The sequence below is a fragment of the Gossypium raimondii genome, chromosome 6 (assembly GCF_025698545.1).
Source record: "Gossypium raimondii isolate GPD5lz chromosome 6, ASM2569854v1, whole genome shotgun sequence".
Classification (NCBI taxonomy): Eukaryota; Viridiplantae; Streptophyta; class Magnoliopsida; order Malvales; family Malvaceae; genus Gossypium; species Gossypium raimondii.
In genome coordinates this window covers 59210309-59237847 of record NC_068570.1, presented here as the reverse complement: position 1 = coordinate 59237847, position 27539 = coordinate 59210309, and the positions used below count along the sequence as shown (strand labels likewise).

The 27539-nt window shown below is 32.6% G+C and overlaps 5 protein-coding genes across 8 annotated transcripts; 3 read left to right on the top strand and 2 right to left on the bottom strand.

Annotated features, from left to right (window-relative positions):
* Positions 1 to 4008: 4008 nt before the first annotated feature.
* Positions 4009 to 6161, top strand: LOC105772856 (F-box protein At5g46170). Its single transcript, XM_012594328.2, has 2 exons — positions 4009 to 5250; positions 5707 to 6161. The coding sequence occupies exon 1, from the start codon at positions 4091 to 4093 to the stop codon at positions 5225 to 5227; it is 1137 nt and encodes a 378-aa protein (XP_012449782.1). The 5' UTR covers positions 4009 to 4090; the 3' UTR covers positions 5228 to 5250; positions 5707 to 6161.
* A 714-nt stretch (positions 6162 to 6875) lies between these two features.
* On the bottom strand, positions 6876 to 9641 carry LOC105772858 (uncharacterized). 2 transcript variants are annotated; one of them, XM_012594332.2, is made up of 4 exons: positions 9467 to 9641; positions 7951 to 8063; positions 7422 to 7509; positions 6876 to 7228 (listed from the first exon to the last, which is right to left on the bottom strand). In XM_012594332.2, the coding sequence occupies exons 1-3, from the start codon at positions 9561 to 9563 to the stop codon at positions 7429 to 7431; spliced, it is 291 nt and encodes a 96-aa protein (XP_012449786.1). In that variant the 5' UTR covers positions 9564 to 9641; the 3' UTR covers positions 6876 to 7228; positions 7422 to 7428. The 2 variants fall into 2 exon arrangements, with proteins under 2 accessions (XP_012449786.1, XP_012449787.1); XM_012594333.2 differs by having other exon boundaries at positions 6876 to 7182; positions 9467 to 9640.
* A 1465-nt stretch (positions 9642 to 11106) lies between these two features.
* On the top strand, positions 11107 to 16907 carry LOC105772857 (putative ALA-interacting subunit 2). 3 transcript variants are annotated; one of them, XM_052632760.1, is made up of 10 exons: positions 11112 to 11267; positions 12324 to 12430; positions 12924 to 13021; positions 13864 to 13925; positions 14062 to 14136; positions 14260 to 14376; positions 15385 to 15455; positions 15596 to 15893; positions 16148 to 16437; positions 16546 to 16907. In XM_052632760.1, exons 3-10 carry the CDS (start codon positions 12982 to 12984, stop codon positions 16598 to 16600), a joined length of 1008 nt encoding a protein of 335 aa, XP_052488720.1. In that variant the 5' UTR covers positions 11112 to 11267; positions 12324 to 12430; positions 12924 to 12981; the 3' UTR covers positions 16601 to 16907. The 3 variants fall into 3 exon arrangements, with proteins under 3 accessions (XP_012449783.1, XP_012449785.1, XP_052488720.1); XM_012594329.2 differs by lacking the exon at positions 12324 to 12430 and having other exon boundaries at positions 11107 to 11267; XM_012594331.2 differs by lacking the exon at positions 12324 to 12430 and having other exon boundaries at positions 11107 to 11267; positions 16148 to 16452.
* Positions 16908 to 20411: 3504 nt separating this feature from the next.
* LOC105772166 (solanesyl diphosphate synthase 3, chloroplastic/mitochondrial) lies at positions 20412 to 21267 on the top strand. The gene is made up of 4 exons (XM_012593477.1): positions 20412 to 20481; positions 20759 to 20817; positions 20940 to 20996; positions 21088 to 21267. Exons 1-4 carry the CDS (start codon positions 20412 to 20414, stop codon positions 21265 to 21267), a joined length of 366 nt encoding a protein of 121 aa, XP_012448931.1.
* Positions 21268 to 21392: 125 nt separating this feature from the next.
* Positions 21393 to 26788, bottom strand: LOC105774305 (uncharacterized). Its single transcript, XM_052632759.1, has 5 exons — positions 26161 to 26788; positions 23873 to 24392; positions 23638 to 23748; positions 22992 to 23168; positions 21393 to 21651 (listed from the first exon to the last, which is right to left on the bottom strand). Exons 1-5 carry the CDS (start codon positions 26631 to 26633, stop codon positions 21508 to 21510), a joined length of 1425 nt encoding a protein of 474 aa, XP_052488719.1. The 5' UTR covers positions 26634 to 26788; the 3' UTR covers positions 21393 to 21507.
* Positions 26789 to 27539: the final 751 nt, after the last annotated feature.

Sequence of the window (27539 nt, the reverse complement as noted above, 5' to 3'; positions counted from 1 at the left end):
ATGTATCAAATTTCACGTTGAACCGGAGTTCATGCGTAAATTTGATATCTACCCCATTAAAATGTTTTAATTTTGAACTGATTGAACCGAAAATCTATTGTCAATTTAGTTCGACCACCGATCTGTTTTTTAAAACTTCGATGTAAATTGAACATATACAACTGAAATCAATCATTACAAGCCTAATAGACAATATATAAATTTATTATTGATTGATCATGATTGATCATATGAACAAATAACATAAACAAAATTCACCTAATCTATTTAATGATAGAAATTAACATTGCTATCAATCTGATCATGTTGAGCATATTATAAAAGTAATGACTAATCTCAAATTTTCAGCATGATAGAGGGACTAAAATCAGAATTAGACCTTTTTATTTGGCGATTTAGACTTTTAGTGCTAAAAATGGGCTGCGCTCACTTGCGTAGGTGGCGAGGCTCGATTGGATGAGAAAGTGAGGGCGTACGATAAAAGAAAAAGTGGTTGTTCTAGGGTAAACCCACGCACCAAGACCAACTAAGAACAACTCTAACTAGCAGCTCGTTAATGTGGTTGAAATTGTTCCCGGGCCGGGGGCAGTTATCCAGTGCTGCCAAGCTTACACAAGTCTATGATTAGGTTTCAATTGAAGATTTGATAACAACGCAAGTCCTTTTAAATAAAATATTTTTGTAACAAAAGCATTTTATAAAATTGAATTTGGAATTTGGATTAATTTGCAATTTTAATTTCATCCCTAATGATTCGGAAATTGCAATTCCGTACTTATTAGATTTGATTGTAGATTAAAATAGATTTGTTTATGGATTGAGTTATTCGTTTAAGCCCAAAAGTTTGTTTAAAATTTAAAAGGGTTTGAACAACAATATTATGCCCAGAAAAAGGGTTTGAAAAAAATAAATAGGTCTGTTTAAGATATAAATTTAGCTCGAACTTAAGCATTCAAAGTCCAAGCTCGACCTAATCTGTTTCCTAAATTTATAATATAATATATTGTTTAGTTTTTAAATATTATGTCATTTATAACACAAAAATAAATCTAAATATATATAACAATATATATATGTGTATGGTAATATTTAATGTTGTAATGTAGATATATTTAAGTCGTTTATATATATGATTTTAATAAGTAGAAAATAAAATTATTAAATATTAAATTAAAAATATTAAAAATATTGTTTTTAATTTAAAAATAATATGAGTGAGCTTAAAATGAGTTTGAGTTATTCATTTATAAATACGAACGAGTTTGAATAAAGTTTTAGGCACATATTTCGAGTTAAGCCGAGCTTAGACAATAATAAAATTATTCTTAAATCGAATCTAATCTGATCCATAAATACCTCTACTATTTTTAGACTTTATCAATCGATAATCAATTCGATTCTTTTTATGGCAAAGTTTGTTGTTGTTGACTTGATTTTTGATTTGATTATTACTTTTAATGCTAAACTGTTTTCTTTTTCCTCGTGAATTGATTCCATAACTTCAACCTCCTTTGTTTCAATAAATGCTATTAAATGCTCTAAAATAGAATTGCCTATAGGTCGAGTTGGGTTCAGGCCAGGTCAAGTAAAAAATTTAGGCTCGAGCTCAGCCTAAAAATGGGCTTAAAATTTTACCCAAACTTAATCCGAATGAAAATACTAAAATTTGACCCAGCTTGCCCGTATTAAAATTTTTTATAATAAAATTAGAATGTCTTAATTTCCTCGAGTGGGATGGTTTTGTGGGGGGTTTTAAAGGGTGTTTTCTTTTTTTAACAACGTCTAGAACTACTTATAGCCTCTCTCCAACTCATAAATAGAAGGATAATGCACTTCAGTGCACTCGAACCCACGTCCTCCTGCATTGGCAATAATGCTTATGTTAATCGAGCTAAGACTCAACCGACTCAAAGGGTTATTTTGTTTTTTATTGTTACTTGTTTTGGTTTAATATATAATTCGGTATCCAAGTTTAACACTTTTTTCAATATAGTACTTGTGTTATTTTTTAGTCCAATCTGTTATTTGATACTTGTATCTGATAAAAATTATATATTTTTAACACTCAAATATAATTATATTATCTATTTTTTACATATACACACAAATAAATAAAATATATGATATGTTGCCAAAGCTTATATCACATCAAAATATTGGTCCCCAATAGTTTGATGTTTCACTCTAAAAAGGCAATGAACTTATCAACAAATATGATCCCAACCACTTTTGTGTAAGGTTTTATGGATAGAATTTATCAAAAAAAAAAAGTTTTATGGATAGAAACGTTTAAAATATGGGTCGGATTTTAATTTTATCATTTAAGGTATAAATATGAGTCGAATTCGAACTCAATTCGAGGCTACCGGCTTTGGATATACAAATGAGTAATCCTTTATCATGTTGATAATGATCTATTTTTTCCTATTCACACATTTTCGTTTAGTTTGGTCTAATTCTAAATGCATCCTTCCGTTGTATTGAAACTGTTAAATTAATTCTTTTACTTTAATTTGATAAAATTTGATCTTTATGTTTTACTGAAAAAAATTAATACAATTACGTAACGTTATTAAATATTGTCATTATATCGTTGGTTCGAAAATAAATAATTTCGTAATTTATATGCTAGAAATTAACATAAATCAATAGTTCAATAATTTATTTGCAACAAATAAGGAAAAGAATAAGTAGTTTAAGTTGATTAATAACTTGTAAATTTTGATAGAGGGATGAAAACCATACTGTGTAAAGATAAGAAAAAGGCTAAATTTTTCTATTAGTCCCCATAATATGAGTAAGATATGGACTTAGTCCTTATGCTATAGCTTGACTAATTTTAGTCCATGTACTTTTCAAAATTGAAATTGAAATCCTAGTCCAAATGATAAGAGTTAAATCCATTAAATCAAGTTTTGCTATTACTCTTATACTAGGCGTAAGTTATGAATTTAATCAATATTATCCAATTTGATCACTTTTTAGTCCCTGTCATTTTTAAATTCTGAAATTTCAGTCTCGGCTCAAATAATAATTGCCTAGTTGTTAAATCAATTAACTAAAACGACTTGGTTTTATTTTTTTACAAGTATTATGTATTAATACCAAGCTGACACAACATTAAACATGCGATAACATGTCTACTACACAAGATTTTAGAAAAAAAAAACCAAAATTATAGGCAAAGCCAAAAGTATTTTTAGGAGAATTAAGATTAAGTTATATATTTTTATGAGAGCTGAAATACAATTTTACCATTATATTAGCTCATATTTTTATGGTTTTCAAAAGAACTAAATCGAAATTATCATTTTAGCTGCTCCCCCTCAGGGCGTTCAAGCATTTGATCAGGATTGAAATTAAAAAAAAAAATCCAAGATTAAAAACGATTAAATTAGATTACAATAGAGGTGTTCATGGGCGGGCGGGTTCGGCCTGCCTAGAAAAATTTCTGCCTACCAAAATATGGGCCTAGAATTTTGCCTGTGCCTGGCAGGAAAAATTCATAAGCCCGCCCGGCCTGCCCGCCCGTTTTTAAATAAATACCAAAAATTTATTTTAAAATTAAAATATAAATTAAAAAAGTATTTTAAAAATATTTTAAAATTAAAAATTAAAAAGTATTTTAAAAAATTTAAAAAATTTTAAAATTAAAAAATTAAAAAAGTATTTTAAAAGTATTTTAAAGTTAAAAATAAAAATAAAAATAAAATATTTATTATTCGGGCGGGCAGGCCAAAAAAAAGTTGTGCCCGAGGCCCGGCCCATTTTTTAATCGGGCCTCGTTTTTTACCCAAGCCCATATTTCGGGCCTATATTTTTACCCAAACCCTCCCACATTTCGGGCGGGCCGTCAGGCCGGGCCGGGCCGCCCGGCCCATGAACACCTCTAGATTACAAGGACTTAAAATGAAATTAATGTATATTATAGGGACTAATAACATAATTTAGAAAAAAAGACGTGGATCTATCTCATCCCACCATTAATATCCTTTTCCCTCTACCCTTTTTCTAAAGCTTTGTTTTCTCCTTAGGCACAGAATCCAACCCTTTTCCCTTTTCTTTCCCTTTAAACAAGGGGAAAAGAACAATGTCTTCGGTTTATCCAGATCGGGATCAACCCGAACCGGTCGATCACTTCGACCGTCTTCCTGACTCGGTTCTTCTTTTAGTCTTCAACAAGATCGGTGACGTTAAAGCTCTCGGCCGGTGCTGTGTTGTTTCCCGTCGTTTCCATTCCCTTGTTCCTCAAGTCGAAAACGTCGTCGTTCGAGTCGATTGTGTTATCTCCGATGACGATTGTTCATCTTCTTCGTCTTCATCGGATAAATCGCGTGCTCTCGTTGGTCCTTTTTCGAATCTCTTTCGTCTTGTTTTCGGAGGCATTGTTAAACCGCTTCAAGCTTTGGGTCAATTCCTTGGTCCTAAACGGTCGGTTTTGAATGAAACCCTAAATTCCCTTTCGTCGTCTTCGTTGTTCGTTGCTCCTGGTGTTGGTGATGATGGGGAAATGGATCATGGTGGGGTTACCCATCATTCTCCGACGCAGGTTCTTAGGAATTTTAACGAGATTCGGTTCCTACGAATCGAATTACCCAGTGGTGAGTTAGGGATTGATGATGGTGTTCTTTTGAAGTGGAGAGCTGATTTTGGGTCAACACTTGATAATTGCGTCATCCTTGGAGCTGCTTCCGTTATTAACAATGGGATTTCGCCGGAATTTGGCTTCGGCAACGGTGACGATAACGGTAGTATCCCAGAAACGTTTTATACTAACGGTGGCTTGAAATTAAGGGTTGTTTGGACGATTAGTTCGTTAATCGCAGCATCAGCGAGGCATTATTTGCTTCAACCGATAATTGCTGATCATAAAACGCTGGATAGCTTGGTCTTAACCGATGCAGATGGACAAGGGGTGCTTTGTATGAACAGGGATCAGCTCGAGGAATTGCGAGTGAAGCCATTATCGGCTTCTTCTGCTTCGAAAAGGACATTGGTGCCTGCGTTGAATATGAGGCTTTGGTATGCTCCTTACTTGGAATTGCCTGATGGGGTTGTTTTAAAAGGTGCTACTTTGGTTGCTATTAGGCCTAGTGAACAATCTGCTTCCAAAAACGAGGTTTCGGATTCTTCTTGGTTATCGAATGCTTTTGAAGAGCCTTATGGGACTGCGGCTAAGATGCTGGTTAAGAGAAGGACTTACTGCTTGGAGATGAACTCGTTTTGATACTCACCTTCGGATCTGCTAAGGTAAAAAGTCTCAGTTGCTGTATAGAGGAGCAAATGATTTGATCCTATGTTATTGTTTAGTTAATAAGTTTTAAGTTATTGGTACATGTAATGCTATGAGTTGCATTCGTTTACATAAGATCATCTTTAATAACATAGTTTTATGCTATTGATTTCTTTTGGTGATGCATATGTATTGAGGGGGAAGCATGCATATTGAATTGGTGGTTGTGTATGGTGGGATTTGGATTTCAATTTTCATTTGAGATGTGAGAAACCTTTTATTGAAATTGCTTGTCCGGGTAAACATCATGGAATGCCTCCAAAACTCGTATCTGGATTCTTGAAAATAAATGAACATATCCGTGCTGGAGTTTTAGTAACTTTGATAGCATGCCTTACCTTCTTTGTTCTGCTTGCATTTCCTTTTTATTTATGCACATTTTCTGTATTTAAAGTTCATTTTGCTGTTTCCAGGGAAACGGGTTGAGCACAATGGTCAAGGGGGAGGATGGATAGCATACTTTGGAAAGCCAATGCTCATACAAAAAATTGTTACATATCGTAGTGTAGTCTCAGGGCAGTTTCCTATGAATGCTAACATTGCTTTAGACCGCCAATGAAACTGATCCATGCTTGTTGATAATGCGGTGCAAGCATTTGAACAGATTGCCAAAATGCATCTGCTGGTTGTTTTACTAATCTCAGGCATATGCTTGTCACAATGGACACCTACAACTAATTTGATGATGTAAGAGCTTTGAGTTTGTAGTCCCTTTTTTTCTAATCTATAATCCTTCTATATGTGAATATTGTAGGTATATGATCATGCCATGCTTTATGTTATATACATGTGAAGTTCATTAAGAAATGTAATTTACACTTAGCTTTTTAATGTTTATTTGATAAAGTTCCATGGATTCTTTGAACCATTCTATGGATGCACGATAGAGGTCAGAACTAGAACTTAGTTTGATCGTATTAGTTCTATCCTGAATACTATGATATGATTTGGTGATAAAACAATGGTTGCCACTTCGAAACAGCCGTGCTAGGTGATGAAAGGGTTCCGGTCTGAACTTAGGTGAAGATTTGGGTGAATGAAGACATCAACTATGAAAAATCAGTGTACAAGACTAAAATGTGCCCACTCTGCTTTGTTTCAACTAAGGTTGCTATCAATAGTTATTTTGCAAATTTAACTTTTATTGTGTGGTCTATGTTCTGAATGTACTTTGCTTGTTTCACCCCAAGGGAGATTTTGGTTAATATAACTTTTAGTCCCCAAACTTGTCAATTAGATTTACTTTAGTATTTTTACACTTTTCTTTTTGTCATTTTGGTTCTTGGACTTCGGTTTCATATTTGATAACGTGAGATTGTGTCAAATAACGATGATATGTCACAATTTTATAGTGTTATGCCATTCTTACATTTGCCAAGTTCAATGACCAACGTAGACATGGTTGCCTAGTTAAAGTCTCAAAGTAGAAAAAAAGTACTAAATACTAAAGTGGATCGAATAATCAAGTTATTATTTTGGGATGGACATATATGTCAATATAGGATTGGGGAAAGGGTTGTAGATAATTAGATTCGAGTTTCTAACGTATTAGATATAAGTGTGATTGCATGAAACAACTAGATTATCTATCAAGCACAAATTTTTAAAGAAAAGGATGGATACCAAAATCCAAACCACCTTACATGAAAATGAGTAGAAACAAATGTAGATCAATAACCTTGGGACTTGCAGCCACTATAGGATGCTCAATCAAGCACAATGATAGTTACTAACCCTAATTAGATTGACTATGATACAAAGTGCTAACATCATAAATGTGATTGTGTTTTAGACAATAAAGTTAAAATGCCCTTATGTTGTTAGGAAACAGGAAATCCTGATCGATTCCTTTTTTGGCCTCCGCTTGCTTGTTTCGAGAGATGCTTCGTCTGTGGATGCAGGAAAGTAAAAAAAATCCCGGATTCATCAGATCATCTGCAAATAGGTATATATAGATATGAATGCTTGTAATTCTATTTGACCACTTAAATGATGGATGGGTACTGAGACCATTCAACATACAGTAAATTGGGCAAAACATTCATGATTTTGCATTTATAAATTCAGCTAAGCTTAAAGTAACAAAAATGTTAATAGATATGCAACAAAGATTATGCTCAAATCTTACCATATGCTTAGCGAGACTTCTTTACTCGTTTTGAGGGCCTTATTTTCTCTTTCCTCAAATCGTCGGGGATTTTGAGATCGATAAATGGCTGCAAATGGTGAGAAAATGATTACTATAGTGGAATGCTACTATTCCCGTAAACATAAAGCCATGAAAGTCCTTGAATTGATAAGGTAGGGATTGGACTATGTATCCCTATGAATTATGATAACAGCATTATAAAATCGGAAGGAATATTTGCTTTTCCTTTTCTTAATTAGCTGCTACACAAACACGACTGAGATATAACTTTTTCTCCCAGTTCTAAAGGGGCAGTGACAATTTGCGGTAATCCGGAATGGTTGAAATATGTTCAATTATGTACAAAACATTTGCATATCATGCAGACTAGACATCAGAAACAATCACGAACTAAGGTTTCGTATGACAGATAATCATAATTATACGTTAATAAGTTCAAGTCTTGCTCTATATTTATGAGAACAATGTGAAGGAAGTGTTGAAATCAAAAGGTGCATAAATAAAATACCTCATCCCACTTTTTCTGAAGCTCCAGAAGTTCTTGACATTTTGCTAGGCATTCGGCATGGTATACGGCAGCTAACTCTTTAATTAAGGCCTTCCTCTTAATGATGCCGATCACTGCACAAACATATATATATTGAGAGATGATGCAAAACAGAGCACGAGGTTCATAAATTGGAAAATCCGGACATCCTCCCTAGCAGAATAACTGTAAACCTGTTAACAAAGCTACCGCCCTGATTTGATTAAAGGCATCCTATAACCAAAAAACCCTTGCTGTCATCAACCGCATAATAGCTATAGTTCTGACAAATACATCTAATTAATTGAACACAGAGAGTGCGAGGTTCATAAAAGCATTCTGAGGATAATAACTAAACACTAAATCCTACCCAGCCAAATAACACTAAAACCAATTGGCTCGAGTGAAGGTCTCCTTAAACCACAACCCTAGCTCTCATCAACACCATAGATAGCTATAGTTCTGATAAGTGCTTCGAATTAATCGAACACAGGGAGTGCAAGGTTCATAGAAGCGTTCCAATGGTAATCACAAAACTCTAAGTCCTCTCTAGCCAAATAATTCTAAACCCATTAGCAAAGCTTTTGGTTCAAGTAAAGGCATCCTTAAACCGTAATAGCTGTAGTTCTAACAAATGCTTTGAATTAATCAAACACAAAGGGTGTGAGGTTTCATAAAAGTGTTTGATGATAATCACAAAACCCTAAATCCTCCCTAGCTAAATAACTCTAAACCCATTAGCAAAGCTTCTGGTTCAAGTAAAGTCGGCCTTACACCACAAACCCAGCTCTCATCAACACCACAATAACTATAGTTCTGACAAAGCCTTCGAATGAATCAAACACAGATATGCGAGGTTCATAAAAGCAATGGATGATAATCACAAAACCCTAAATCCTCCCTAGCCAAATAACTCTAAACCCATTAGCAAAGCTCTTGGTTCAAGTAAAGGGGGTCCTTCAACCACAACCCTAGCTCTCCTCAACACCATAATAGCTATAGTTCCAATGAAGGCTTCGAACTAATCAAACACAGAGAATGCGAGGTTTCATAAAAGTGTTTGATGATAACCACAAAACCATAAATCCACTCTAGCTAAATAACTCTAAACCCATTGGCAAAGCATCATGTTCAGCAAAGGCCTCCTTTAAACCACAAACCCAAGCTCTCATCAACACCATAAATAGCTATAATTCCAAACCAATCAAAGAAGTAATTAAAAAGCTTCTAATTTTACATGTATGCATATGAATTCAAAACAAATGTTAGCCAGTTTTTTCTTAAGCAAAACAGATGATTTTTCAACAAATAATCAAACTTATTTAACTACAAACACCCTTCAATTTTCTCAAAATTAAAAACCCAAATTCATAATAAAGAGAGAGAGAGAGAGAGAGAGAGAGAGAAACATGAAAGCACAACAATCAAAATCCCTTAAATGGAAAAAGAAAAAAAGAAAACCCAGAAATAAAAAAAAAAAAGGGAGAAAAAGAGCTACTTCGACTGGGATCGAATGGAAGCGGCGGAGCAGGAGGAGGATCTGGCTGAGAATCCAACGGAGGTGACGGCGGAGGTTGTTGCTGTTCTTGGCTCATTGGTTCGATTTTGAAGAATGTTTTGGCTTTGTGGCTCCTTTTGTTTATCGAAGTCCATATTTTTGTACTTTGCAAGCAACTCTAATACCTGTTTATGACAGTGTCCAAAAGTGTTTCTAGAAAAAGAAGAATGGGTAAAGGTTAAATTTCGTGGGAGGTCCTTGTATTATAGACACTGTATCAAATTAATCCCTATATTATTAAATGGATCAATTTAGTCCTTATACTATTAAAAAGAATCAAATAAGTCCAAATTGTAACAAAAATAATATTTACCATATAAAAATGTCTTGAAAATTATTTTTTTCAATTGCGATTCGATGTCAAACAAAATATTTCATTTACAAAACTATAAAACTTTAAAAATATTAACTCTATTAAACAATAAAGATATTTTTTAAATAGTAAATGATAATTTTATTCTAATATAGCTCTACTTGAGTCTTTTTAATAGTACAATGACTAAATTAATCCATTTAATAGTAGATGGACTAGTTTGATCAATTTTTTATAATACAGGGACCTCTCAAGTACATTCATTAATGGTAAACTACAGTAGAGGCCACCTAACTGCGAAAATTTACAACATGATCATCCAACTATTCAACGTAAAAAATGAAAACATCCAAAAAAATAAGATAGTTGGATGACCAGGAAAGACAAAAAAATTGAATAGTTGAATGACTATTTTATAACTTTTCATAGTTTGGTGACTAAAAAAGAAAAACCATTAGTTGGATGACTACTAATGTAGTTTACCCAAAAAGAACTAATAATGAAAGGGATAAAAGCAAGTCCCTAAATTTGGTAATTTGTTTCATCTTGGTCTTTGAATTTTTTTTATCTATAATAGTCCTAAAACTTGGTAGCTTTTTTCAATTTGATCCTCAAATTTGAAATCTATTAAAGTGTGATGGCATGACCAAGGTAGTCAGTAACATATCTTTTTGTTTTGATAGTGGTACGTATCAGTACCGATGTGTTTCGTTTTACCATTTCAAGTTTATCTACATTTTTATTTTTTCACACACATATCTATATTTATAGTCTAATTTTTAATAAATTATATATTATATTTACATGCAAATATATCTAAATTCCATTCATACAAATATATTTATATAAAAATATAAATTAGGTTGGATAACTTAATTTAATAATTTTGTTTTAAGTTGAAATGCAATTTTTCCAATATTTAAGATAAAAAACAAAAGCAAGTTTAGGTTATTAAAATCTTATATCAATTAGTATGGGCCAGTACGAAGTTGGTATTAATTAAAACACAATGGAACGATCGGTACACATCGAAATCTTGATTAGAACAAAACCCATATTACTTAGTATCGTTGAGGATCAGGACGGTACGGTTGGTACCGGTACAATACCAACTACCACAGGTGTGACACAATTTCAAATTTAGGAAATTTTCAAGTTTAGGGATCAAAATGAAAAGAATGATCAAGTTTAGGGACTAAAGGTTCCTTTATCCCAAATAAAAAAAATATTATCATTTTATTTTATTTTGCTTGACTTTGGCATTTTCCTTTTTCCCTTTCCCTTTTTTCCCTCTTAGGAAATTGAAATTTCAGATTTAAAAGATTCTAATTTCTTGAACCAAAGCAATCTTTTTCACTTTTTGATTCAATTAACGAATAAAAGAAAGCCCTAACGGACCTTCCATTTTCAAAGCTCTCACCAAGTCAGGTAAATCTCTCTATATTTTTTGCTTTACTTTTGGTTTTAATTCGATCTTCTTTTCTCGTTATTGAGTTCTTTGTTTTTAGCTGATCGGAGCTATGGACAGCTTGTCGTGGATGTGAGAGAAAAGAAAAGTGAAAACCTAGTTAATGTTTTGGAATATTTATTACTTAGGATAGACTAGTTTTCTAGATTCAGGATTAATGAAATTATTGCAGATTTGAAATTTGTAACTCTATGCTCTGTTTTTTTGGTTGGAAATTGTAGGATTAGGTATTTTAAATTCGAAGCTATGATGAGATTGATCTCTGCTTTGAGTATAATTGGAGCTATACTTATGAGTTTGTAACCTAGGAATGGAACCACACACTGTAAAATGCATGTGCTTAGAGAAATGTTGGATGTGGATTGAATGATGAGGATGATTAAATGTAGAATGTAGTTGAACTATCTTTTAGTAGAGGTTTAATACTGAATTTTAAGTAGAAGTGCATGTGTAGAAATTATGTTTTGGATCGTTTATTACTTAGCTTCAGGATGGAGAAGTTTTCTAGATTCAGGATTAATAAAATTATTGTAGATTTGGAATTTGTAACTTTATGCTACGTTTGTTTGGTTGGAAATTGTAGAATTAGGTATTTTGAATTTGAAGCTATGATGAGATTGATCTCTGTTTTGAGTTTAAGTTATACTTATGTAACCTAGGAATGAAATCAACATTGTAAAATGCATGTGCTTAGAGAAATGTTGGATGTGGACTGAATAATGAAGATGATGAAATGTAGAATGTAGTTGAATTATCTTCTAGTAAGGTTTAATACTGAATTTTAAGTAAAAGTGCATGCATAGAGATAATGTTTTGGATTGTTTATTACTTAGCTTCAGGATGGAGAAGTTTTAGATTCAGGATTAATGAAATTGTTGTAGATTGCAATTTGTAACTTTATGCTCCGTTTGTTTGCTTGGAAATCACAGAATAAGATAATTTAAATTCATAGCTATGATGAGATTGATCTCTGTTTCGAGTTTAATTGGAGCTATACTTATGAATTTGTAACATAGGGGGAAGGAAACTGAGGAATGAAAGGGAATGGAATGGAATCAACATTGTGAAATGCATGTGCTTGGAGAATTGTTGGATGTGGTTCGAATGATGAAGATGATGAAATGTAGAATTTAGTTGAATTATCTTCTAGTAGAGGTTTAATACTGAGTTTTAAGTAAAAGTGCATGCGTAGAAATAATGTTTTGTATCATTTATTACTTAGCTTCTGGATTAATGAAATTATTGTAGATTTGCAATTCGTAACTTCATGATCCGTTTGTTTTCTTGCAAATTGTATAATAAGGTATTTTAAATTCGAAGCCATGATGAGATTTATTTGACTTTAATTGGAGATATACTTAATGAATTTGTAACCTAGAGGGAGGGGAGCTAAGGAAATGGAATGGAATCAACATTGTAAAATGCATCTTCCTGAGAAATGTTGCATGTGGATTGAAGAGTGAAGATGATGAAATGTAGAATGTAGTTGAATTGTGTTTTGTTATAACAGAGGTTTAATACTGAATTTTAAGTAAAAGTGCATGCATAGAGATGAGATTTTGTTTCCTTTGTGAAGGTTTGTGCTTTACCACCTTGATTGGTCTGTTGTTATACAGGAACTCAAAGATTGCATTAAGGGATTGGTAGAACATCGAATCCGGGTTTTCAGAACTGATGGATACGGATAGAGAGAGACACAGAGCCAGAGAAACAGGTTTTCTATTTTAACTCAATGTTTTTAGTTTTTGGACTTAGAGGGTTTTTTACTTAATATATTTGTTGGTTTGGTTTTATTTAGATTCACACACACACACACACACACACACTCTCTCTCTCTCTCTCTGAAATAGACACCCTAAGAGATCCTCACGCACTACCCACCTAGGACGGCTGCAGAGGCAAGAATATGCATGCTTCCCTATCTATTGTGCATGTGCTCAAGCTCCATCTACATGTGAAGATGTACAAACAAACATAATTGCTTCAAAATACAAGTTCTTTTGTTCTCTTTATGTATCCATTACCTGCATTGTTTGCATTTTTCTATGAGTGTGTGCTAGAAAAGTGTAAGCAAATTTGTTCGTCCATGTCACTGTGTCCTCACATGCAACAGAGGCTGTTCTCTCATTAGTGTGTGCAAGCATGTGTCGTCGAATCTTTTCTACTTGTGGAGTTGCAGCAGTGAGAATAGTCAGTGGAAAGATGGTGCTTTGTTTGAATCTTCTCTCCATAATCACCATCAAGTAAAAATGATCTGTTATATACTGGACTATTTTTGGTTAGAACATGTTAAAATTTGAAATATATGGATAGTTTTGCTAACTGCTAACAAAAGAAGGTTGGATGATATGTAGACATGCATAAATGCATATGCATTGATACTCAACTGTGAGCCTGGGCCTGCATTTCATTGCAATTTTGGCTTTCATATCAGAAGTACTATATTATATGAAGTGGCGGCAAAGCTGTCTGCAATTTTCTCCAATTTTGTTTGTCAGTCTGGCAAGCAATTGAATATTGCCTCATAACATTTTGCTTGTTATGGTTGTTTTGCAGCTTTTTATCTGTTTACTCAGCAAAGTCTTCCGGCTTGCAAACCTGTCTTAACACCAGGATGGGTGAGAGCATGACAACTCTCTTTAATCCTCAATTTTTAATTTATCTCTGGTTAATATTTAACTTGCACTTTGTAGTGTTGGCTGTCTTTAATGCTGGTTCTTATCTAATTTTATAGTGTCATTTTCACTTCTGCAGGTTATAGCAATATTTTTGTTTATGGGTGTCATTTTCATTCCTGTTGGCCTGGTCACTCTGCGTGCTTCTCATTGTGTAATTATCCATTCTATGGTTCTTGTTATCTCATGTGTCAAGTTATTATTGTACTTCTTTTCCTAGCATCTGTTGTTCTATCGAGAACATACATGTGGATAACCTTTTCTATTTGATTGGTAGGTTGTTGAAATTGTGGACCGATATGATATTGATTGTGTACCTGAGCCATCTAGAATGGATAAAGTTTCATATATCCAAGATGACTCAATTCCCAAGAATTGTTCTCGTTTCATGAAGGTGATACTTCCCTTTCTTTATTGATATATCTTCAGTGTGACAATCTTTACTTCCTTTTAAGTAACCTTTAAGTTAGCATAGCCAGTTCCGCCTATTACATGGAAGGTGTCTTGCATTTCACTATATGCCGAGCTATATACCTTTTCTTCGGCAGTCATTACAAGGCGTTACACTGCAGTTAAGACTGCAACTGAGTGCCTCTGTCTTTCTGGATTATTACTTAGGCTTTGAAATTTACTGAGTTAAAACCTCTGGTTATCTGTGAGTTTATTTGAATTGGAAGGAAGGCTAACTGAACTAATGCACGGTAAATTTGCCTTACCATCTATCAAACTCGAACTAGTTGGTGAAATCAACTTAACTTCTTTTTTCAATATGTTTGAGAACGTTTAAAATGCTGGATCTATTTTTTTCCACCAAATGTTCTTCTAAAGTTTCCAATGCTTTGACTCATGATAATTTCTGCCTCTTTTTGTGGATAGTATTTCTTCCTATCCTTTTACCATAACCTTAGCATGTCCTTCTTATTTTAGGGTTAATATACCATTAGTACCTGTGTTTGGCTTCAATATTCAATTTGGTACCTGAGTTTGGATTTAATGTTCAATTTGGTATCTAAGACCAAACGGCATCATGTGGCCCAATGAATATTTGGCATGTGTGCTTTTGTAAAAAACCGTAGGTACTTAATTGGGACAAAAAATCCCTCAAGTATCAAATGGAAAAAACAAAGGTACCAAATGGAACATTATAGCCAAACTCGAGTACCAAATTGGGACAAAGAAAACTCAGGTACCAAATTGAACATTAAAGCTAAACTCAAGTACCAAATAGTATATAAACCCTCATGGATAGATGCTGAGGTAAACAGCTACTCGCTTCAAATGTAGGTGCATTTTTGGTAACACGTCTTTGTTTTTCTTCTTCACGGAATGCGTTTAAAATGTTAGTTCACCGTGGATTTTTTTTTAATGTTTGTTTATTTTGCATCTATAACTTGTTTTGTAGGTGCACAAGTACATGAAAGCTCCAATTTACATTTACTATCAACTTGATAATTATTATCAGAACCATCGAAGGTGCAGGCTCTTTCACCTAATCATTTAATGCTTTAACTCAATCAACACTGATGATAAATTGATTCAGAGCTATATTACATTTTTCTTTAATGTCCATTGTTTCTTCAATTTGCACTTTGTTTGTTTTAAATGTTTTCCAGGTACGTCAAAAGCAGAAGCGATAAGCAACTCTTGGATGGCCAGAAGTATCATGACACAAGTTATTGTCAACCTGTGGAGTCGAATAACAATAGGCCTATTGTTCCTTGCGGATTGATAGCATGGAGTTTATTTAATGATACATTTGAATTTATTCGTGAGGGAGCAGAACTCAAAGTGAACAGGAAAAACATTGCGTGGAAGAGTGATCGGGGCCACAAATTCGGAAAGAACGTATATCCTTTCAATTTCCAAAATGGAACCTTGATTGGTGGTGGAAAACTGAATCCGGAAATTCCTGTAAGTATTAGCTTGGTATTGAGATTTTCTACTATGGTCTTTCCGATTCTTTTTTGGTCACCCAACTATCTTATATTTTTTGATGTTTCCATTTCATAGTTAGGTGACAAAAAAAGAAAAAACCTATAGTTGGGTGATTTCTATTGTAGTTTACCCAATTACTTATTAACTACCAAAAACACCTGTTTCCGAACTCCAATAACCACTTTTCTTTGCCCTTTTTGTGGCCCGGCTGAACGGATGCATTTAATTAGCTAAGCGACCAGGAAGATCTTATTGTATGGATGCGTACATCTGCTCTCCCTAGCTTCCGGAAATTGTACGGGAGAATCGAAGAAGATTTGGATGTTGATGATGTCGTAGTAGTCAATCTTATGAACAACTACAACACTTATAGTTTTGGTGGTAAAAAGAAGCTCGTCCTTTCAACGTCAAGCTGGTTAGGAGGAAAGAACGACTTTCTCGGCCATGCTTGTGTCTTTGTCGGATGTTCTTCTCTTACGCTTGCTATCATCTTCGTGTTGCTACATGTAAAATATCGAAGGTAAAATTTCAAGAGGTAATACAACATAATTTTATCTCTAAAGAACGGATATCATCTCTTCATATATTATAAAAGGCGTTAACCGAGTCATAATCGTACCGTTTGCAGGCCCTATGGAGACATGAGCTATTTACCTTGGAACAGGAAAAGCTTTTCAGGGTGATTCGGACAAGATCGACATACATTTGAGCTTTCTCATCGGTGAGTGATTTTATATCATAATCCGGAAAAAAGCACATTTAGGTATTCCGTCTCGGAATTAGGAAAAAACGAGAAGAGAAAAATCGAGTGGCATCACTAGCTGGGTTATATATACATTGTTTATAGTTGAACCAGAGAAAATATTATCAGGCAATCCCTTTGTAGGTAAATATAAAATCAATGTAAAAATTATAGATTAAATAGCATTTGAAATTTTCATTATGTTTGAAAAATATAATATATGGAGATTCATGTTTTTCTTTTTTGTCTCAGTTGTGTAAATGTTAATATAATACATGTTTTAAACTTATTATATTAATATATCGTGTCGTATTTATTACATTATTTTCATGTTTTTGTGATATTTGTATCATATTGTATTCAAAACTTTTGTTCGAGCCAGATTAGACCGGTCAGTTGAACTAGTTGGATCGGGAATTGGTTGGGGTGCTAGTCTAGAGAGGTTTTGAATCGTTTGATTCAGGAATCGGTATGAATCGGTTGAATTGGACAATGAACTAGTTGAACCGGACTTTTAATATATCTCTTTATTTTTATGAATTTTTAATGATTTGTTTAATCGAATTGGAAAGACTGATCAAATCAGTTGAACCAATAAACCAGTGATTTGACCAGTTGGTCAGGTTCTAAATTGATTGCTCTTTCAGATTTGATTGGTAAAAGATCCAAGCAAGCAAAGAATCTCAATCTTCATTGATCAAAGTAATCCTCCTTAATGACCCATCAGTTCGTTGAAAAAAATTTCAAATTCAGTTGATGGGTTGAATAAAAGATCGAAATAATTAAATTGAGAACTAAAGTTAGATTAAAATTATATCGATGATCAAATTGATGGTTATTTAATTTGAGTGGTTCAAAGGAAGTAAATTATTTAGGAAAAATTTATAAAATTGATTTAACTAATATTTTAATTTAACTTAATCAATTCGTATTGATTCGTAAATAAATTGATTTTATATTTCTAATTGAATCATTCTCCAATCGTTGCTCCAATCGATTCAATTTAAGCAACACCTAATTAAACTAGACACCATATCTAGGGACAGGCGAAATGTTCAAATTGATCAAATTTTTAGTTAATAAATACTATCTAAAATAGAAAATTATTTGAATAGGTCAAATTTTGATTAATCTAATAGAAGACTTGTGACATATTATTAAAATTTTATTTAAATCTTAATGATATTTCAACCTTTTAACCCATTAGTTTATATCATTATTTAAAATCAATGATTTACAATTCGGATTGTAAATTCGAATATTTACGATATTCAATTTGTGTTTTTGCACACTTGATTATTACGGATTTAGATAATATTTAGATTTGTATTATAAAATTATTATTTGTCCTGAATTTAAAGCTGATGCGAATAGATATATTAGATATCCATTATTTGAAACATTTACATTCTGTCAATTTAGTTCTCAAACGCTTACATTTTGTCAATTTGGCCTCTATTATTTTTTGAACTAGATTTGGCCATTAATTTTTCAAAAGTATCAATTTACTTTTCTTCAATGAAAATACTAATTAAAATATTAATTTTTAACGAAATTGGCTTGACAACCTACGTGATAGTCCACATGACATTATTTATCTTATGTGACACATCAAGAAATAATTTAAAATTATAAAAAAATCAAAACTCAAAAGGATTATAAAAAGTTCTTAAAATTTTAAAAAATTAACATGAAACATATGTAGATTACCCATGCGGCTACCGTTTTAAAAATTTAACATTTTAGTCAATTTTTCCTTTAAAAAATCAATTCAACTCTTTTTCAAAATGTTGATGGTTAAATTTGACTCTTTCCAAAAGGTTAAGGGCCAAATTTAACTCAAAAATAATGACCAAATTCACAAAATTTGACATTATGCCAAACTAAATTTATCGATTTAAATTTGATCTCGATATCTAAAATGATTAGAAACTTTGAATATTTTTTTTACTAATTTAGATATATGACGAATAATATATTTAATTCGAAATTGAATAATTTACAGATAATAAACTGATTCAAAGTTTTAAGCAAATTTACAATTTCATATTATAATAATTCAACAAAAACACAAATATCTGATCCATTGCCATTCCTAAATTTAATCCAGCTCGACCCTACTTGAATTCACAATATTTAAGACACAATTTTGGGGAGGGAAATGAGTGACACATGACTCAAATCTTGATCAATAATGTCAATAAACAAAAACTTAAAAGGGGTAAATCTCAAAACTACACATAAATTTTAGTTTAATGTGTAATTTTATACAAAATTTTTGATTTTGTGCAATTTTATATATAAAATTTTGATTTAACCCAATTCTCGTAAACTATTAACACAATTGTCAATATAGCATTATTTTATGTTTATATATTACATGATCAAATAATTATATTTATACAATATAAAAATAAATTGATGTATTTATTTATGTAAATGTGTATAATTGAGAGAGGAAATGGAATTACTTAGGATCAAACTCAAGCTCTCACGTCTATAACATAATGTTCTTGCCATTAAGCTAAAAGGTTATTGGCACAAACAAATTACATCAGATCAAAGTTCATGTATCAAATTACACATTAAATTTACATTCATGTATAATTTTAAAATTTTACTATAACTTCATCTACCAAAATATTCTAATTTTATTTTATTTTATTTTATTCTATTTAGTAGAAACAAAATATTCTAAATTTTTTTAAAATCCCAAAAAATACATAAAATCCTATTATTATCCCATAAAATATGCTTTGATATAAAAAAATAGAAAAAAACTCACATGCCTCCATCTTTAAACATTCTTTGTTTTCTATTGTATGTATTTTTAGTATTTTTCCTTACAATCCTTTCCTATATAAACTCTAAATTAATCTTCAATTACTCCCAAAAAAAAATTCCCAAAAAATATTTTTTTATTTTTTATTCTTTTATATGATGAAAAGAGTGAGAACAAAGAAACAGATGAATTGGGTCGAAATGGCACACGCGCGTCTCATATCTCCGAAAATATCCTCAAGTTGTTCAAAGCTAGAGACAATTTTAGAAGAAGGGTGCTATGAAAAAAGCCATGAAATTTGGATCTCAAACAAGATTTTCCTTGTTCTTCCTTTGCTCATTTCCATGGTGTTTTTGTTTCTTGCAATGCAAGGAACTCTCAATTTTTAGTATCATTGAAGGAAAAAAAATTGAAAATTTAATGGGAATTTTTTTGGGGAAAGATTTTAAAGGGTTTTTTCTTCTTCTTGTTTTGAGCTAAGCATGGAAATTGAATACAATTTTATATAACATTTGTAATTGTGAGAAATTTGTGTGAGATTTTGGTCCCTAATTCTTTTGGAATATAGTTTCAATCTTCTTTTATCATGGTTTATTATATCAATACAAATTCTATACCTCTCTTAATCTAATGTTTATGAGTACTCTATTTTTAAAGGGTATTTACTTGACAAAATGGTTAATATTTGTTAGTCCCTGTACTTCTATTTAATTTGAGATTTAGTCCCTACACTTTAAAAATTAAAAGATTAATTTTCTTATTTTTTTAATTTTAAACCTATTAACTTAAAATGCTTATTTTTTATCAATCATATGATATATTACGTGAGGGAATCGTAATTAACATTATGCCAAATTAACCGATTTTGATGTTTGGATTAAGATTTTTAAATAAAAAATATGAAGTTAGCTTTTTCTTAAAATATATTTTAACCAGAAAATATAATGATTTCTCCAACAGTTGCAAAGCAATGGCCCTTTCATCCGATCAAACACCCGAAGTTGCAATGTCGGCTTTCGAATACGGCAAGAATTTGGCTTGTAAATTTCGTAAAATGCCATCTCGAGTTTTATGGCATTTGTGTCCTAACACATATTTGGATATGGCACTACAGCAAAAATAGATTTTTAACGGTGTTTTTTTTGAAAGCGCTGCAAAAAAACGTCGCAATAGATAATGCCGCTAAAAAAAACTTATGGTCTCTAAAAACTCACCTAAGTTCAAGAAACATAGTTGGTGTTTTACGTGTATTTTTCTTTTCCCCGTCCCCTAATTCTTTCAAATAAATTTCCTAGGGATTGGCATATTAATTCGTAGACGATGTCACAGGCACATCAGCTTCCCTGGGAAAGGGTTCTTTATCTGATATACGGCAGGTAATTCATCGTGACCTGCATCTACATCTGTATCCGACATATATTAGGACATACTCCTCGTTTTCTTGTAAGTATCCGGGTCCAGCATATATTCAGACACCGGTGTACAATGTTTTTTGCAGGGAATTGTAACTGCTCCAATATTATTTGCTATGGAAGAGTTTCCTTGGTTAAAATCGGTGATTCAGCAAGTTTGAATTTGCAACCCCGATGCTACTTAAATCGAACCGGTGAATATGCATTTCAATTCACCAAATTTTACGGTTGCAGGCTCTCGAGTACGTATGGAAGAGTCGTGGAATACAGATGACGACAGAGCTAGCAATAAAGCATGCTAATCTTGTTGCAGCAGCCATTGATTCTTTGCCCGAAAGTAGCAACATCGACGTAACAAAGTCGAGACACGCACTTATTAATCTCACTCGAATACTCGTCACTAGGAACAAATGAGAGAAAAATTGATTCCCAGGTTTCAATCGGTAAAGTGTTCTTATCCCACATCAGTTTAGATTCTGTATATTACTTGTGTTCTAAGTTAGATGCTTAAGACGTTATCAAAAACCTGATTTTGTCTCTTTGAAAAACATTAAACAAGCATAAAACATTCTTTATATATAAATAAAATATATACAACATTCTAACTGCAATTTTTCTTACAATATACATAAGATTTGTCTGCAATTTTGTCTTTTAAGCTTTTAACACGGCCCTTATTCCTTCGAGTCCGTGGACTCCTTGTTTGTTCCAAGCTTCCCAAAAAGATTCCAAAATTCCTTGCATTTTTGTTGACTTGTTGAAGAAGACATCTTGGGAGATGAAGGCACTCCATGCATCCTATTCATATACACCATCTTTTATTAAACCTTTTGATTTAGAGTATCAAGTTTAAAAATAAAACTCCAACTTTAAACCTCAAGAACATTAGTTTATAAGACCGAAGAGATTTAATCAAATATCTAACGGAGCTGGTAAGCAAACCTAGCTCAAATCCCGACCTCAAAGCTAGTTCATAAGATGTGAAGTAATTTGTAGCTTAAACATCCCAAGATGGAAAGTATAGGGTTTAGAGTTTAGGAACTTGTCTCTAATATCAAGTCAAACTCTAACCTGACCTTAAAGACAACCCGAAGACAAGAGAATTTAGGGTTTATAATTTAAGGAACTTAGCTTTAATATTGAGTTAAAAGAAAAGTAAAACCCTGAACATCAAAGGTTTGCTTATATAAGATGGAGAATTTAATAGGGTGTATAAGTTATACTCGGTGCGAATCTTGCCCTATTTGTATCTCTGCAAACTTTTTTCTTGTTGCAAAAGAAACTAATAAAGTAGTTCAGTATCGTGCTAGTGGGCATATAACATGATGGTTCCTGTATTGTTTTTACTTTAAAACTGATACGGTACCAACCATTATAGAAGACAAGGATGTTCGATAAAAGTTTACTTGGAGGATGGAAATTAAAGGCCTTCTCTGCTACATCTTGGTGCAAACTCTAACCCGACCTTAAAAGACAACTTGAAGACGAGAGAATCTAGGGTTTATGGTTTACAGAACCTAGTTTAATATCGAGTTAAAAAGAAATTAAAACCGTAAAACCTCAAAAAGTTAATTGTAAGACGGAGAATTTATTAGGGTAGTGTATCAGTTATACTCGGTGTTAATCTTGCCCTATTTGTATTACTGCAAACCTTTTACTTGTTGCAGAAGAAACTAAAGTAGTTTGGTGTCATGCTAGTGGGCGTATAACATGATCGTGCTCGTTTCGTTTTTACTTTAAAACCAATACGCTACCAACCATTACGGAAGATAAAGATCTTCGATAGAAGTTTACTTGGTGGATGGAAAAGGCCTTGGGTTTAAGGTAGAACCTAGTTTAAATTCTAACCCAACCTTTAAGAGAACCTGAAGACGAGAATATTTAGGGTTTACGGTTTAAGGAACTTAGCTTTAATATCGAGTTAAAATGAAATTTAAAACCCTAAAACCTCAAAAGTTAACTTATAAGACAGCGAATTTAATAGGGTGTATCAGCTAGCTTTTTACTTGTTGCAGAAGAAACTAAAGTAGACAGTATAGTGCTCGTGGGTGTATAACATAATGGTGCCGGTTTCGTTTTTTATACTATAAAACCGATACATTACCAAACCATTATGGAAAGATAAGGATGTTTCTTACCTGGAGGATGGAAAAGGCCTTCTCTGCTACATATTTTTGTGATAATGTTGCACCTCTTTGTTGCAGTTTGTCTGGGTGAAGACAGAGCCTTGCTTTTTGATAAGCTTTTTTCACTTGTGAGCTTTCTGCAAGGCTTGTGAGATCTATCCTGTGCCAACCACTATTTGCCCATAGAATCTGTAATTCATATATATACACATATATAGATAGATAAAAATGAATTAATAATCCATTCTATATCAGCCTGCAAATCAATGAAATCCTTAAAATTATGGGAAACTGTTGAGTGATTTTGACCTCTCGGGGAGAAGTCTTTGATCTGTCATCTGTCGAGAATGGCTGATGAACCTCTTAGCAAGCCTGGTATTGAGTCAGAAGTGTCTATACTTGGTTTTATCCCCGAGTTTTGTCTTCCATATCTGCCAAGAACCTCGTTGAGTTCACAGAGGGGAAGTGTTTTAACCCACCATACTAAAGACATGGGTTCAAATCCCACCAAATACAAATTGTAAATTTGCATGGTGGGTGAAGCCACTCCCCCTCTTTGAACCCGGCGAGGTTAGACACTTCTAGCCCAATACTGGATTTGTTGAGGTCAAAATCCCCTCAACAGAAACCAAAAAATGGGTTAATCATAATATCTTACATCATGAAGTGTTGAAAGGAGCATTCGGATGTTATTTTCATTGCCAGATGACCAATGCTTCAGATCTTGGTCTTTTTCTTCTTCGGTTTTGGGTTTTCTCGGTTTTTCTTCCTGCAGAGATTATGAACTAGGATTTACTTGTTCGTGTCTTAGAGAGTTCGTAGATGATTATAACCCGGAAAAATCATAATAATTTTTTTAAAAAAAAGGGAAGAAAAGCAAAAGATTAGTTTACCAATGGAGATTGCATTGTTTGATCATTTTCATGTTCTCTTTGGGTATTATTATATCTCTCTTTTGCCCAAGCAATGGCTTCATCAATTGAAACTGCTTCTTCACTGCTACTTTGTCTAAAATCAGAATTTATCTCAATAACATAAGAACTCATTCCGTCTTCGTCATCCTCGTCATCATCGTATTCATCTTCTGAGAGCGGATTAGTCTGGACTCTGGCTATGGTCTCAGGTTCTTGACTAAAACATGAAGACAGGGACGAAGGGGAGTTGAACTCCGAATCATCGGCCAATGATATCTTGATGCTTGAAAAAGAATGGGGTTCCAAGCTAATGGTTTCCGGGGAAGAAGTACGTTTGTTGAAACGATAAAGCGATGAGCTTTTCATCGGATTATCAATACGGTTTTCGTTTTCCATGTGAAGATTTCCATTATAAAACGAAGCAGTGCTTGGAAATGGTGGCATCTGTTGTTGTTGTTCTTGTTGTTTTGATGGTTCTTGATTTGTTGTTGAGTTCCATCTGCGTGGAATTATATCACGTAAGATTACAGCATTCAACAAATTCAAAACGACAGCGTTTTAAAATATTTTTATTGTGGTTAAAATATGTCATAGGTCCTGTACTCTTCACAAATTTAAAATTTAGTCCCTATACTTTATTTTAACCTTCCCTACCTTTAAAACCCAATAAATATGGGGGGATCTAGTTCATGTAACTACGGGTTTTAGCCTCATTAAACGAGGCATTTACATATTTAGTTTTTACCCAAAAATCAAGAATTCAATTTGATCCCTTTTAATATAAAATATTGAACTTTGACCACAAAATTCCTAAAATAAATCCGAGTTTAGCAACATAATTTTAACAGGTTAGTAATTGGACTTAAATTATGAAATCTAAAAGATAAAGGATTAAATTTCAAAAATAAAAATATAGACTAAATTTTAAATTTATTAAAAAATATAGGAATTTATGACATTTTTAACTTTTATTTTCTACCCCAGGTGAAGAAGACTTAAAGAATTTGAGATTTAATCCGATTATTTCATAGGACTACGGCTTCCAACAATATATATATATATATTTAAAACGTCTGTTTTAAGATTTTCATGAAAATCTTAAAACTTGAGGTGTGTTTGATAAATCACTAAAATTTTCATTTAATTTTTAACTGTATTTAATAATCATTTTAATATTTTACTTAATATATATAGAAACTATTAAATTAATTTTATTTTATTAAAAATTAAAATAAATTACTATTTTTAAAAATATATGCTATATCTAAATTACTACAATTATCTTTCATCCAAAACTAGCCAAAATAATATAAAATATTATATTAATAAGATTAAAATTAAAAACCAATAATCTTTTATAAATCAATATTTACTTTTATCAAATAATATAATTATATTTTGTATTTATGTTTGTTATTTATCAAATATTTTAATATAAATTCAGCAATTATAAAATTTAGCAATAAAAATTAACATTTAATTTTTAACATTTAAATTTTCAGTTTATCAAACATACCCTTAGTTCATGTAACTATGGGTCTTGACCTCGTTAAAATTTAAATTATCTTAATTTTTAACCTCAAAATTTTATAATTTTATCTCAACTTATAATAGAAAATTCTAGAATTTGTTCTTTTCCATACACTAGAAGGGAGCAGGTAATGGTCTTGGCCTCCTCAAAATGAAAATTCACACTTTAGGCCCTTTAAAAATAATAAAGTGTCAAGGTAATTTAATGGTAAAAAAATATTTTGTCCTTCTTTAGATTTAAAATTAAATTTTGACCCCTCTAAAATGAAACGTTTAATCCTCAAGAAATTGTAAAATTTTATGTTTATATAATGATACAATTGTATTTTAACTCTTTAGCAATCTATAATCCAAATTCACCTCTCTAAGGAAGTCTAAAATTTTTTAGAGGGGTTGAAATGAAATTATAATTTTTAAGAGAGTCAAAATAAATTTTTTCATTATAACCTTATAACTTTATAATTTTAAAAGGACCGAATCACAACTCTATATCATTTTAGGGGAGTCAAAATATAATTTTATCATATATTAACTAGAAAGCATGTAAGATATTCAAAACGACAGTTTTTTGGTGTTTTATGATTTTTCGCTTTCCTACCCCTAATTGCATCTTAAAATAAGACTCGAGTCAGGGTTATAAACGTCAAATCAACAAGACAGTAAAAAGGCAGTTGAAACTTTAAAAAACGGTTAACAAAAGACGTTTATGTTTAAAAGCTAAAAGCCGACTGATTTACCTGAGTTTTGGAGCAAAATACGACGACAGTCCGATATCATCACCGTCCGTTCGCCGGAGACCGCTCATTTCCTGCCAACTCATCACCGAAGATGAATCCGACTCGGTTCGTTCCCAGCTAGATCGCCGGAGATCATCATCTGACTCGAAAATGTCAGTGGAGAACGACCATTCCACTTTGGCCGGAATCCTAAACGCCGGCAAACTCCTCCCACCCTTAATCGAATAACACGAACTGAAATCCAATGGCCTGAAAGCCTCATCGTAAAACGACGCCGATTGGGTGAAATCATCAGTGAACTCCCTGCAAAGCACACTCCGCGGTGGACCACCGAAGACGTCGGAGAAATCATGATCATCAGCCATGAAAACGGAGGCGTTTTTTTGAAAAAAACCAGTGTTTTCCATGGATTTTCGATGTGGGAAATTTTGGGTTATTGATACTCCAACGCACATTCGCCAATACTCTTCCATTTAACTCGTAAAATTAATCAAATTCTATGGCTTCGAGTTCTGGGTTTTTTGCGAAGAGGAAAGATTTACTTAAAGATTTTTGGAAAAAGAAAAAGGGAATTTAGGGTTCTTTTTCTTGTTGGGGTAATTGAAATTATAAGCTTTAAAGGGATTTTATGAATGATGTGGATGAAGAAGATGATGAAAGGTATATATATATATGGGACTGGAAAATTGATCACGTCATGCACCATTAACGCAGACATATGCAAACTCGCGTGGAAAAGTCTTTGTTTCCTTTTGGTTAACATTTAAAAATGTAAAATTATGCTATTAGTCCCTGTACTTTACATAAGGTAAACTATACTCGAGGTCACTGAATTATTAGTAAGTTTACGTTTTGGTCACTCAACTTCAAAAAGTTACAAAATGATCACTGAACAATTCAAAAGTTTTCATTTAAGTCTCTAGGCTGTTAAAATTGCTATTGTATGGCCTTTTTTGTTTGCACCGCCTGCGCCAAATTGAAAATTCTCATTGCCTTTTTCTTCTACAGTTCATTTTTTTTATGAAATAACTTTGAATATCATGAATCTGTGAACTAAAATCCAAATAATTTTTTTATCTGATCTCCAACAGTGATTGTTAGATCAACTTGAATTTAAGGTATGTTCTTCTACTCATCAATGGGTACTGATTAGAGGTGCTCATGGGTAGGCCGGCCGGGTTCGGGCCGGACTCATAAAAAAAATTCTCATTGCCTTTTTCTTCTACAGTTCATTTTTTTTTATGAAATAACTTTGAATATCATGAATCTGCGAACTAAAATCCAAATAATTTTTTTATCTGATCTCCAACAGTGATTGTTAGATCAACTTGAATTTAAGGTATGTTCTTCTACTCATCAATGGGTACTGATTAGAGGTG